Raw genomic sequence first — 13,363 nt, forward strand, 5'->3', positions numbered from 1 at the left:
TGCAGGCTCCGATTGCCCGCATCCCGCCGTGTGCGAGGGCTGCCAGCGGCCCATCTCCGACCGCTTCCTGATGCGAGTCAACGAGTCGTCCTGGCACGAGGAATGTTTGCAGTGCGCGGCGTGTCAGCAAGCCCTCACCACCAGCTGCTACTTCCGGGATCGGAAACTGTACTGCAAACAAGACTACCAACAGTAAGCGCCTCGCGTCCTCCTCCTTCCCCGCCGCCGCCCGGCACTCGAGCCCGGCAGCCCCTCTGCCCGGCCGTGGCCCGCGTACGCCCTGCAGCCGGCCCCGCGCGCAGCTGGGCCCGTCAACTCCAGAGAGAACTCCGCGGGTTGCGCGTCTCCCTCCAGGGCAGAACCATCCCGGCCCGGCTAACCCCGGTGGGGTGGCCGGGACCCTCCGGCAGCCCCTAGTTGCCATCTTTTTTGTTCGGGAAACCTGCGCTGGGCTGCTCCCATTGGAGTGCGTGGGACAAGGCCCTGAGCGGAGCGGAGGATACGATGCTGCGGTCGTGGGACCAGGGCCTAGCTTCACGGAGGCCTGCACTGGGGACCGAGAATTGCTTTTCAAACGAAAGCAGTGCTTTAGGGAGCCGGGCCCTAGCGGTGTGCTTCCCCAGCCCCAAGGCAGGGTTTGTGTCGGTTGGGGATTGCTGAAGCAAGGGGGTGGAGTGCCAGGGTGCTGAAGCGCGGGAGCCCTCGGGCATGCCCCCTTTCTGCCAGGCTCCCTGCTGCCGTTTCAGTCCCCGATGGAGAGAAAAGGGTGTGCACCCTCCCCAGACCGTTCCATGCGGGAATCCTGCACACATAATTATTGTTGGCTGGAGACGCTGTCTAGGAAGAGGACCTTAAGAGGTGGCAAACCACAATCTGGGCTCCCCATGGGGTGAGGAGCTGACCAAGTCAACCTTCCCCAGCAGGCCCTCTTTCTTGCAATGTGTGTATGTTGGGGAGGGCTGGCCTGCTTTGGCCTCCTGCAGCCCAAGCCTGCTCAGGGTTGGGGCCAGAGAGTGAGCTGAGCCCTACCTGCTTGGCTTTTGTTTTTAGCTGAGACTACGGATTTGTCTGGCAGGGGGCATGGGGTAGATAAAAGTAGATCCAGGTTTTTGTTTTGTTTCTTTTGACCCTCTGGGTTTTTTGCCTGGTGGTGTGATTAAGAGGGAGGCGGAGGGGAGCAACAGCAGGAAGAGGGGTGTGGGGATGCCCAGGGCAGCGACTACTGGGTGCCTGTGAGAACTTTGCAGTGACGCCCAGAAAACCATTTCTGATAGGGCTGTGGGGTGGGTAGGCTGCTCAGGTGGTGTGGCGCTCAGAAGGGGCTGTGTGTGCCCAAGCCTTTGAGAAAAGACAGGGCGGCCAGTGCTTAGTATCAATAGCAAGGGCAGCCTACCTGCTCTGCTCAGGGACTGTCCCGAAATCCACGCCCTGATGGGAAGGGGAGCAGCTTGACCGAGACCTGGAAATAGGGGGGCTGCAGGCCAGAGCCCTGGAGAGGGCATCGGGTTCTACTTCAAAAGACCCCGGCTGAGCCCTCCACTAGCACCTACTCTGTGCTCCCCTGGTCCAGGGGCCCAGCAGGACCTGCTTTTTGTGCCTTGCTCTTCCTGCCAGCTGGGGGGATCTGCAGGCAGGAACTGGGGCCCTGTCCTAAGCCGGCTCTTCTGTGGTCCCCAAAGACTGCCCCTGTCTCTGGAGCATCCCGGGTTAGGCACACTACCATTCATGGGGTTTGTGCTGTGCCCCGGACTGATATGGTTCTAGTTCCAGAAGAAGGTGAGGCCACCAGTCAGCTCAGCCACAGGCAGGCACAGAGCAGTATAAAGAAAAGGAGGAAAGTAGTTGGAGCTAGGTGCAGTCAGAGGCTTTGGGCTGGCCCCAGGGACTGGCCCCTCAGCAGGGCTCACCAGCCTCCAGTCCACATACATCCTGCTATCCTGTACCCCTCCCCTGGCTCTGCCTGCCCAAGCTCGGCTCTGGTGGTGCCACTGCCCAGGGCAGCTCAGCCTGGATAACTCAACACATGGGGGCCGGAGGCCCAGAAAACTGGAAATGAGCCTCCAAATCATTTGTGCAAGTTTCTGGGGGGGGGGGGGAAATTTTTTTTTTTTTTTTTTTTTTACGTTTTGTAAAGACTCTTTCCAGCCACTCATACCCATCTGCCCATCCTCTCCTCCCCACACTCCAGTCATTCATAGCAATTTTCTTTAAAACAAGGAGAGGGTGCTCCCCTGGTTCTTCAGAGCAGGGAATTGTAAAGTCACACAATTTGAGCTGGATGATCCTTTAAAGCTGAAAGGCCAACTCCCTGATTTTACAAAACAATTAAGCATTAGACAGCTATTGCTTTGCTGAAAGTATATTTGTTTAAAATAGAAAAAAAGGTACCTAAGAGCTTTCTCCCTCAGTGCAGCAGGGATGTGTTTGCAAGTGAATTTTGGGTCAGGGTGAATCTCCAGCGCAGAGTCTAGGTCCTGTGGGCAGCAGGCGGGCATTATTCATGCCTCTCATGGTGTCGTCCTCCCTCTGCTGTCGCCTCTTTCTTCCAATAATGCCAAGCAGGTATCTGCACTAGGCTGGCCGGTGGAGGAGGGGGCAGAAGGGGGGTTGTTATCAAGACAATTCTGGGGACAAATCCTCCGGTGGATCTCGCATCAGCTTTTCTCTGGGAGAGCAAGGGCAGAGAGGCAAGCAGGGCTCACTGGGAAGCGATGTTCTTTGCACAATAAAAATGTATTTCACGATTTATTTTTTTCTTTGAGGATCGCAGATGCATATTTATTGCATCTGTGCCTAAATGCTTTTCAGACGAGAATGCAGGCAAGTGGGCGCAGCAATGTGCCTTCTTGATTTTGTAGAGTCTTCGTCAGCGGTACAGGGAAATTAACACCCCCCCCCCAAAAAAAAAAAACTTTTGAAAACTGTTTCTTCGCCTTGAGAGGAGCTGAAGGGCTCGATCCTTGGAAAGAGGTTCCTATTTTTATTAAGCGTCTCTTCCTCCTTCCGATTTATTTTAAAGATCCGGGACACTCAGAGGCACAACGTTATTTTACGCACCACGGGGGTGATTAATTGACGTTCGGGCGCATTTAATAACGTTTGATAAAAATCCACCCGGACATCATGATCCTGCAAAGTGGAGAGCGGGCCACGGACATTTGGGCGTTTTCACGCATCACTCGAAGTCTTCTTTTTCTCAGTTACGTGTTTTTTTTGGGGGGGGGGGGGGTGTCTCCTTCAGGGGAGAAAAAAAGCATCGGATCGTTCAGCTGTGCCCCAGACTTTGGCCCCTCGGCAGCGCGAGCTCCGTTTCGGGTAGAAAATCGGGTTAGAAACCGGGAAGACCCACAACCTCCAAACACAAACACCCTCTCCTTCCTCCACCCCCAGAACACATTTAAAAATGACGTTACCAACCTCCTCGGTTTTTTTTTTTTTTTTTTTTTCTCTTTTGCCGCTTAGCCAAATAGAATTATGTAACTCTCTTTTCCTGCCGTCTGTCGCTCGTCTGGAAAGGGTTTCTATCATTCTATCCCGAGGAGATGGCGAATTCCTGGAGGAGGCTCCGGAAGGGGGGAGGGTCGTTGGCAGAGTCCAAAAATCTGTCACAAAATGGAGCCTAATCGCTTGGAAGACAGCTCCCAGATCTGGCCACCGGAGCCTCGTCGGTGTGCGGCCCGCGGGAGCCTGCGTGCGCTGTGCGCCCACCTCTGCGTCCAGGGCTGGCGGCGCGTTTTGGCTGCCAGGCCGGCCGGGCGGCCTCACCTCTCCGCCGTGGAGCCCGCGCGGTGCCCTGGGCCTTGCCTGCCCAGGTAGGATGCCCACACAGCGGCGAGAGTGGGGCAGCGAGGCTTTGCTTGAGTTTCACCAAAAAAGCTGTCTGAATCCTGGGGTGATTTTCTTTCTTTCTTTCTTTCTTTTTTAAATTTACCCCAGCTGACTGTGGCTCCAGTGCCCCAACCCCAGTCTTCCCCAGCGCATTCCTTTCCTGGGAAATGTTTACACCAGGAAGGGCCTTCCTGGGAGAGTCACCTCACCTCCCAGCACCGGGTGTGGCGCATGGGGAGAGCAAAGTCAGGCCTTAGCCTTTGCTGGCGGCTGCTTCTCCCTGCTTGGGAGGCCTCCTTTAGGAGGGCGCCAGTTACACCAGCAGCATGCCCTCCACCAGTGGGTACCCCAGCTGGCATCACTCCCAGCAGACTAGTTTCGAGCTATGACATCCCTGCCCACAGCCTGGGGTAGAGTAGTGGGTCTGTCCTGGAAACGGATTTCCTTAGAAGGAAGAGCCAGCGCTTTGCCTTACTTAAGAGACTTCTCAAATGCTCTCCCTGGACATGGAAGGGCTGAGGGGCTCCCTCTGCCAGCCCAAATCTAGGGACCCTCTGGCCCCCCGGGAGGGCACCTCCTTGATTAACCCCAGCAACTTGGCTGCAGGCAGAAGGGTAAGCAAGGGCCTTCCTGAGGCTGCAGTTCTCCGCTGCTGAACGGATGCATTATTCACAGCTGACTCCTGGCTCACCCTGTATTCCCCAGGCTCCTGGCTGGTGTAGCCTAATTTGTTTGCTGGGTTTTTCCCGAGTCGGGGAAGCAGGCTGTGAGACTCTCCTCTGGGGTATGTGAGGCTCCCTCCTGTGTGTCCTTTGGAGCCAGGCTTAGGACTACAGAGCCCCAACACCTACCTGAGCCTCTTTTGTAAAATGGGGGACATACCTACCTGGGAAGGGAGAAGTATTTTTATGAAGATTGGAGATATTGTGCCCCAAAGGACCTGGCATCTTGCCTGGCACATTGTTAATACTCTGGAAATTGTTGTTGTTGCTTTATCACCATCAGCATGGCAAGGAATGCCTTGTCTCCGAGGCCACACACCATACCACCCATGGATTCCATGCCAAAGAGAGGGCAGCTGGCATGCTAGGCTTGCCATAAGGAAGGATGAGGGACACCCCTGGGAAAACCATTCCCTTTGCCTGAGTGGGACACTGAGGCAGACCCGGGTTTACCTCCCGGCCTCAGCACTCAGCAGCTGTGTGATCTTAGCCAAGCGGCTGCCCATCTCTGAGTCAGAGGTTCTCCATCCACAGAATGGAGGTGACGATATAATTTCTCAGGGAGGTTGTGAGGATTACACCGGGTACCCGAGTAGGGGTGAGGAAGCTTCAGTAAATGTTCCATACTTCATGGGATCCAGTATCCTCTCCTGAACCTCCATAGAGGCAGAAAAGCTTCTGATTACATGAGTGAAAACAAATGCCAACTGTGCATTGTCAAGAAGGGCAGCGGGCAGCAGAGTGGGCCTGGCCTATCCTTCTTGTGGCAGGGCGGGCGGGGTGGGGGGCAGCGCGTGGAGGTTGGGCTAAATCAAAGATCTTTCCATTGAAATCTCCAGGGTCTACATATAACTTGGAAAAGCACACTCAATAATATAATTTAGTATTTGGAGAGCTGTTCATGTTCATTTGCTCTTGTGATTCAAATGACAGAAAATAAAGCTCAACCGACATCTCCCAGGCTGCAGGGGGGGATTCCGAAGAGATGGTATGTGTGGGAGATATCCAGGGATCTGTGCGTTTTTCAGGTGAGAAACACCAGCGCAGGCAGTCAGAAGGCTCTTCCAGCCCAGGGAGGTTTTTTGGTCCATAAGAGCTGGCAGTGCTTCCCCAAGGAACTTCCTCTATCCTGCAGCTGTGAGGTTTTTAAAACAGAAAAGGGAAAACACACACATACACACACAACCACCCAGTCCTACTTTGGCATTAGTTAGGCGGAGGGATGGAAGATACTCTCAGTGACATGAGTTATAACTTCCAATTTGTTGGACACCACAATCAGGCCTCAGCTTTAGGGGAGGGAAGAAAGAGGGATGGTCCACTCATCCAAGGAGTTCCTGTGAGCTGTCAGTCAACGGAGGGTGCTGGAGGACCCAAGGCCCTTGGCTTTCTGGCTGACCCAGCCCTCTCCAACCTCCAGATTCTGTGCTGATGGCAGCAGAGAGCAAAACCAAAATTATATGTATTTATTGCCACGGCAGTCAGAAGTGGGGAGGCGGTGGTACGGAGGGGAGGGCAAGGCTGAAAACCATATTTGAAAAAGTTGATTCACGAAGGCAGAGGAAGCAAAGTGGCAGACGTTTGCCATTTCATCGGCCGGCTGGTGTTCTCCATTCATGTCATAAATGTCTCCTGTCATTTGAAGCCAAAAGCAACATGATTTGGTTCCCTGGTGGCCTATAGGGTTTTTCTCCATTTTCTTTTTTTTTGCAGTAAATGTTTATTTGTTAATGATATACTTTAAACAGCCTAGCCTTGACCTCAAGTCTCCTGAAGCATCCATCTCCTCTCAGAAAAATCTTTCAAAGTTTGTGTAATTTTGAGGGGAAGGTGTAACTGACAGGGCAGTGAAGGGCCTGTGTTTGCTTTAACTACTGCGGTGTTGGGAGTGGAGGGGTATAAGGGGCCACTGTGCTCCGAATGGCAACTTTCTTGAGTTTCAGGCCTGGCTGACAGCACTTCCTCGCTGCCCTTTACCTTTGGGTCGCCTGATCAGTACAAATAAATTTCTGCAGAGGCCCTTCCTTTGTAATTCCCAGGGCAATATTGTATCCATTTCTGTTCAGCTTTTTGATTGGCAGCCGCTGGATCTGCCTGGTAGACCCTGGACCCTGAAAAGAGGTAGGGGAGTCTCAGGGTCCAGGGGACCTGTGTGCGCACACTGGGGAGGGAGGGGGCTTTGTCTCAGTCAGGAGCCAGGCCCAGACCAGGACCAAGTGTGCCGGCTGATGGCAGAGCACCTGGCTGGCCTGGCGCTTCGTGACCTGGGGACGGTGGTGGAGGGAGGGTAGGGACCCAGTTCCTGGAATCGGGTTCCAGGAGAAACAAAGATGTTTGCTTCCTGGCCAGCCATGCTGTCAGAGGTTTCCTCAGGAACTGTGAGGTGGGTGCCAGCTGGGGAGGGTGCTGAAGGCTGTCCAGAGCAACAGAGGTGCCCACCGGGGCCGGGGTGAGGAGCCCGCTGAGCAGCGCGCGCTAGGTGCAGTAAGATGAGTGAGCATGCTGGAATACCGAGCTGCCAGGGCGCCCCCCAACCCCAAATGCCTCTGCTGATGCTGCCCACCTCTGATGGCAAGCGCAGCATCGCCACCGGTCTGGAGGAGCTGGGTGTGACCGCCCTTCCCCTCTCCCACCTCTGGCTTTCAAGGGGGACTCCGTGACTGTTTGTCATGTGACTCCTGGATTGCCATAGTTACTGGGCTGCCGGGGTGTGGGCACCCGCCCGGGCCTGGAGTTGCCCAAGCCCGTGCAGACGGAGAGGAGCAGGGTGCTCTGGGGCCACCTCCTCCAAAGGGCGGCCCCTCGGAGGGGGACACAGTTTCTCAAAGGAAAGAGCAAGACGGCAGTTAAGATGGGGGCTCGAGAATGTCTTTGGCTCCCAGTAACGCAGGCCAAGGGCATTTAGGAAAGCTGATGCCTCTTCCGGAGCTTCAGTTTTCTTTCTCTGTGTAATAGGGATGATCTTTCCAATCTCACTGGGTTGCTCAGAGGAAAAGTGAAACAAACCCAAAGATGCCAGCCTACCTTCGGCATCCAGTCAATGTATGTTTCCTGCCTGCCTGCCTGGGATGGAAGCCTGAGGCGCCCTGCCCAGCAGGAATGCATTGTCTGCCTGAGTGGGAGGCCCAAGGAGCGCAGCCTCCTAAACCGACCTCCTAGAACAGCCCTGCCCACCCTCTTACTTCTCATCCGGGTCTGGACTGGTGTTTGGGGGTTTTCCCCTTGCAGAACCCCAAAGCCAGCACAGGGCTGACCATCAGAAGCTGGTCTTTGGAGGCAGGCAGTCAGCAGCCTGTGGATGGACCCCTATTACTGTGGGTGAGGCACATAAGTTCCCAGTTTTTCCCAGCAGACCCTGGCAGTTGCCAGGGTAGGTGTTACTAACACCTAATAAGGTAGGTTAGCTGTACTAACCCCAGAGCATCAGGCCACAGAAGTGCATCTGGAAGGAAAGCGACGGGTGTTTTTTGAGTGTCTAGATGGACACTCACCTTTTTTGCTGCAGCTCTGTGTATTGGTGAGAAAACCCAGGCTGGGAGAGTTAATAACTTCCCCCAAGTCCAGAGTGACTCTGTAGCAGATTCTTCCCCAGATGGGGCTAACTCCCAAAGCGGTAGGGACCCTGCACCCCTTCACTCCTGACCTTCTGGAAGCTCTACGTTCCCATCTTGGACCGTTGTGACCCTCCCTGGAGCACCCAGAGGGAGGTGGAGGAGCGGTGTCACCGCCGGAGGTTTGGAAGGGGTGGAGTTGGGTGGATCACTGCTCTCTTCCACCGGAATGCCCCAGTAAGGCCAGTCCTGGCCAGAGAAGGAAAAATAACTGCCTTTCTCGGGGCGGGAGAGCTGCCTTCAGCGCCCCCCTTCGGCGCTCAGGTGGGGCGGCTCTCAGTGGTCTCCACCCGCCTTCTCCTTCAAGCCCCCCTCTCGGAGAGTTCCTGCTCCTCGTTCTCTTTTACCCTCGAGTTGGGGCAGCGAGGTGCACGAGCTCCTCGGTTCTCCGGCTCCTCGGCTCCCGGGATCCTTGGCCGAGCCACGGGGCGCCAGCCGCGGTTGATGAATTTCGGTGTCACCAGGGGTTTAGCCCGGATTTGGGAACCGAGCGCTCTAATACGCGCACACGGTCCTGCCCTTTCTAAAGCGCAGCCCTTTCACCCAGCCGCTGATTTATGAAGGAACCCGATCCCGGGACGGGCTGGGCTGGAGCCGGGAGCCCGGGGCCCGCGCGGCAGCCTTCGGGCTCCTTCTCGTTGCGGGGGCCCTTGGCGGCTCCGGGCGTTCTCCTGGGCTGGACTCGAAGAGCCCTGCCGGGCGGGGCCTCCCGCGGCCCAGGACTTCCCTCCGAGCCACTTAAACCCCCTGGAAGGGAGCGAGGCTGGTGGAGAGAGTTCGCGTTTTCATTCGGAATTGAGCAAAGCCCTCGCCCCTCCCCAAGCCCTGCAATCGACCCCCTCGGGCAGGCCCTAAAGCGGCGAGATCGGGAGGTTTGTTTATCGAGGGAATAGAAAACTGGGGAGGGGGGGGGGAGCGTCCAAGACCTTTTTTCCCCGCCGCAGAAACATGCCAAGTCCCTCAGCTCCTGCAGGCGGCGTGGCGCCCCGATAGCCAAGTTCCCCGCGCGCCCACGCGGGGCCGACCCAGCGCCCTCCCTCCTGCGCCCCTGGCCGAAGCACGGCGGGAGAGCGGATTTTTTTTCAGATTTGGTTTGCAGGGGGGAAATGGGGTTGTATCAATCCACAAATATTTACTCTTAACAGACTTGTATCTGTGGAGATTTCTAACAAAGACAGTTTAGGGGGATTACAAAAACCCTAAACCCCGTTTTTCTCCCGGACTTGGTGCTTTAAATGCCAATTACAGGCGAGCCATATCCAACAGCAACGGGGGGGAGGCGAGCAGGGTCCGGGGAGGGAGTGGGGGGCGAGTCCAGCCATTAAATGTAACTTTTCATTATGAAAAGGCTTTCGCCGGTTTTATCTTCTAATAAGATTATGTCACGAACACAAGTACCTAGGATGGTGCTGAGTGACAGGGCTCTGTCGTTTAATCAGAGGCTGCGCCGCTCAAACTGCGGGGCCCTTTGTCCGAAGGAGTGAACGACGGAAACTTGCCGTCCTAATCCCCTTATTCATGTCAGGCAGAGAAAAGAAGCCGAGCACCTTACAACCGTGTCCCCTCCACCCCTTCCGAGGGCGGAGAGAGGAGGAGGGCTCCAGCCCTGTGCCCCCCACCCCACCCCCAGGCGCCTTTCGTTTCCCGTTGCGCTTGGGTCTCCGGAGCCCACCAGGCATTCCAGCAAAGGTGGGGGAAGGGGATGCTTTTCGGGAGCCTCAATTGTCAGCTTCTGGAAAATGGGGGCAAAGGCCCCAGGACCAGAGGATTCAAATTGGTGGGATTTTTTTTTTTTTTTTTTTGCCTCCGTTGACAGAGGACACAGGCCCTGTCAGTTGTTCCCTTTCTCCAGGAGAAGTGGCATTGGGCAGTGCACGCCCATCATCCCCTGTAAAGCAGGATTGAGAAGCTGGGAGGCCGGAGGGAGATAACCAGGCTGGGGCCCTCCGCGGGGCGGATTTCGTTGAGATCCCTGGGACTGATGTCGCCAAGCTGGTACCCCTGAGAGTCTCAGGGTTGACCGTTCGCAGCCTACTCGCTGGGCCCCTTTCTTATGAGGGCGAATTCCTTTGTTCAACCCCTGCGGAAACCTGCTTCTCCGCTGGGCCAGTGGCGCCTTTATTCTCGCCTCCGCCGCCTCCACCCCTGTCCCACAGTATGCAGATCTTTTCAGAGGCGCTCGGGCCGCCCATATCCAGCCAGGTCCACCGACCGACCGGACCCTCGACGTCGCTGCCCTGCCTGAGCTCTGGCAATCAGCTAGATTCTCCAGCCCAACAGCGGAGGCGCGGCTGCGGACTTTAGCCGCTGGCGCTCGCCTCGGGGCGCAGTGGGAAGCCGCGGGCTTACGAGAAGTCGCGGCGCACGGCTCCGGGTCGCTGCACAGGCTGAAAAACACCAAAAGCAAAACCAACACCCAGCAAATGAAACCCCCGCGCCCCCAGGGCTTCGCTCAGCGCCCCTCCAGGGGACCATGCCGGCGACCTCCCGCCTGGCTTCTAGGATCTCAGACCCAAAGCCCTAGAGTCAACGGAGCTGGTGTGGGGGTAGGGGGTGGGGGTACTTCGGAGGAATTTGTCTCTCGTATACCCAGCTCTTTGGCCTCCTTTTAAAGCTCTTAGGCTGTGCTCCGGGGCAGCCTCCCGGGGATCCCATTGCGCCCTGGGAGCGCTCTGGAGACGCCTGACTGCACGCAGTCTCCTCCCTCTCTAGCCCAGGCTCCGGGGCGTGGGGAGGATCGGGCTGAGAGCAGGGTGTCACCTCGTAAAAGCGACAGGCAAGGGCTGTTTTATGGGGAGGGAGAAGGGGCAGGAAGTGATGCTTCCATCTCTGGTCACTCTAGGACAGAGAGCCCCAAGGAGGGAGCCCCATCTGAGCAGGGGACAACCAGGGAACCCGGGCAGGGTCAAAAAACAGCCAGGGCTGCGGCTGTGAAGAAGGGCATGGGGACCGGCCAGAGCTGGGAAGGGGACCAGCGGACCTGGGAATTCGGAGCTCACCTCCCGCCGGTGCTCCGCCGCAGCCCCCTCTGCAGTGCCTGCTGCAGCCAGCAGCCAGCCCCGGCCCTTCCTCCCAGGCCGGGGGTGGGGGAGAGACTTTCTCCCTCGAAACACTTGATACCAACTTTGTTTTTTTGGCAAGAAAAATAAGCCTTGTTTGGAAAGGGGGGTTGGTGGTCGAGCGAGCAGGGGGAAGGAGCGAGCCGCCGGCGGCAGAGCAAACTTTGCGGATTAGGTTTCAGCGCCTCCGCCCCACCCCCAGCCCCGCGGCGGTGATTTGTGCGCGGGGGTCTGTGACCCTGAGAGGCATCAAACGGCCCGCGGGAACCGGCCGAGTTCAGAGGGACAGTGGGCAGAGGGGCGGCCTAAGACAACGCAGATGGTTCATATCAGCCCAGCCGGGCCAGCCTTGGGCTCGCAGCGTCTGCCCGCTAGCCTGGGCTCCTCCGGCAGGGGAGAGGCCTGGTGTCTTCCAGGGAGGCCAAGGCCTCAGCTGGTGATAGGTGGCCAGCAACGGAGCAGTCATTGACCAGCGGGTCACAGCTGAAAGAAGGCGAGGCAGCCGGTGACAGGGTTCTTCCACCAGGCAATCCTGACCACGTCCAGCTAAGGTGGGGCCTGACTTCCAGGGTAGCCTCCGAGAACTGAGTGATGCCCAAAGGAGACCCTCCCACGGCTGCCCTATGGCAGCTGGACTCATCCAGGTCATAGTGCCCCTTCTCCGGGGACCGTGAGTGGCCTTTTTCCTCTCCAGGAGGTGCCCTGTCCTCAGCCTGCCTGCTGTAATGGGTTCGGAAAGCCCTCTCCGCTGACATTCATTCACTCATTCATTCATTCTACCACTAAGGTAGACTGCCCTTCCTCTCTCTGCGGACCCTAACCCTTCTGCCTGATCTGGGCAAACTCCTTCCTCCCTCCTAGCTCTTAGGGAAACCTAAGACAGAGGCTCACTCTCAGGTTAGCCCAGAAACTAGCTTTGGGGGCTGGGCCTTGGGTGGTCAGGGTGCGAGAGGTCCTTACCCATACCAGCCTTGGCTCTGAGCCTGCTGCACCCCCACCCCAGAACTGGAGTCCTGCGCTTGGCAGTGGCATGCCCAGGCCTCCCTGCCCTGGTCTCCAGGACCTGGCTTTCTCCTTGGCCTCCAAGGACCTCAGAGGACAGGATCACACCTGCCACTGGGACCTTGGGCTGGTTTAGAGTATCCCAGCTGAGGGCCTCTTTAAGATCCTTGTAGAAATGGGAAAATGAGGCCCAGGTGTAGCCAGGTGTAGCCCAGCATCTCAGTGGTAGCAAAACAGAGTCAGGAACCTCATTCCGCTGCCTAGTTAGGGGTCTATGTGCCAACTCCACAGTTCTTTCTAGAACCCTCTTCTAAGCTCTGGCTTTATCAGTGACCTTGTCAGTTCCCCTGGGCTGAGGCCACTGAGGTGGTGGGCAGAGGTTGACCTCAGACAGACCACTGAGAAAAGGTCCTACAATTCCAGTTCGTAGAGGGGGTTAACAGGCCTCTGTGATGAAATGATTTTGCAAGCTTTCTGGATAGCATGGGGTTGTGTGGGTTTGGGAATTTTATCTTCTAAATTGGGACACCAAAGGACAAGAGCCAGGTGGCACAGTGCCACATCCCATTATCTCTCTGTCCCCCAAGTGTCCGACTCCAAGACCCCCTGGGCTTGGCCCTTCCTCTCTACAGCAGGTCACAGGGAGGCCAGCCGCCTGGCCAAGGCCACAGAGGGCCACTGGGCTGCCAGGACCTCTCGGGGCTCTGTCTCCCAAGGTCCCTGCCTCGGGGGAGCAGCCGGCTGGGTCATCTGTGCACAGAAGACACATCTGTCTTCCACATGTTGGAGGCCGAGCCGAGGACATGTGGTTTGGGACGTGTTATCTTAATCATATTTATTAACCAATCCTGAAATGTAAAAATGTTTGATATTGTTACGATTCGGAAAAGATCCCTGAATCTACATGGCAACAGATCGGGGAACCCGCCAGCGTCAGCCAGGTTTCTTTCAGCTGGGCTCAGGACACAGCTTTGGAAGTTCTCTGAGTTGTTCTAGTGTGGTGGGATCTCTGTGCTGTGAAGTAACACTTCCCGCTTTCATTTTCCCAAGCAAAGATCTGAAGCAAAATTAATTACCCGCCTTGACTGATAGTTGTTCTGTTGGAGTATGGTTCTAATCCTTATTAACATTCTCTAAAGTC

The 13,363-nt window shown here is 56.5% G+C and overlaps 1 protein-coding gene across 2 annotated transcripts in view; it reads left to right on the plus strand.

Moving 5' to 3' along the window:
• The window catches only part of LMX1B (LIM homeobox transcription factor 1 beta), an 87,288-nt gene that overhangs the window by 1,122 nt on the left and 72,803 nt on the right, over positions 1-13,363 (plus strand). For both annotated transcript variants that reach the window (XM_006074522.3, XM_006074523.3), the window contains exon 2: positions 6-192. In XM_006074522.3, the coding sequence (XP_006074584.1) occupies positions 6-192 (187 nt within the window). The remainder of the gene's footprint in view (positions 1-5; positions 193-13,363) is intronic.

The sequence above is a fragment of the Bubalus bubalis genome, chromosome 12 (assembly GCF_019923935.1).
Source record: "Bubalus bubalis isolate 160015118507 breed Murrah chromosome 12, NDDB_SH_1, whole genome shotgun sequence".
NCBI lineage: Eukaryota > Metazoa > Chordata > Mammalia > Artiodactyla > Bovidae > Bubalus > Bubalus bubalis.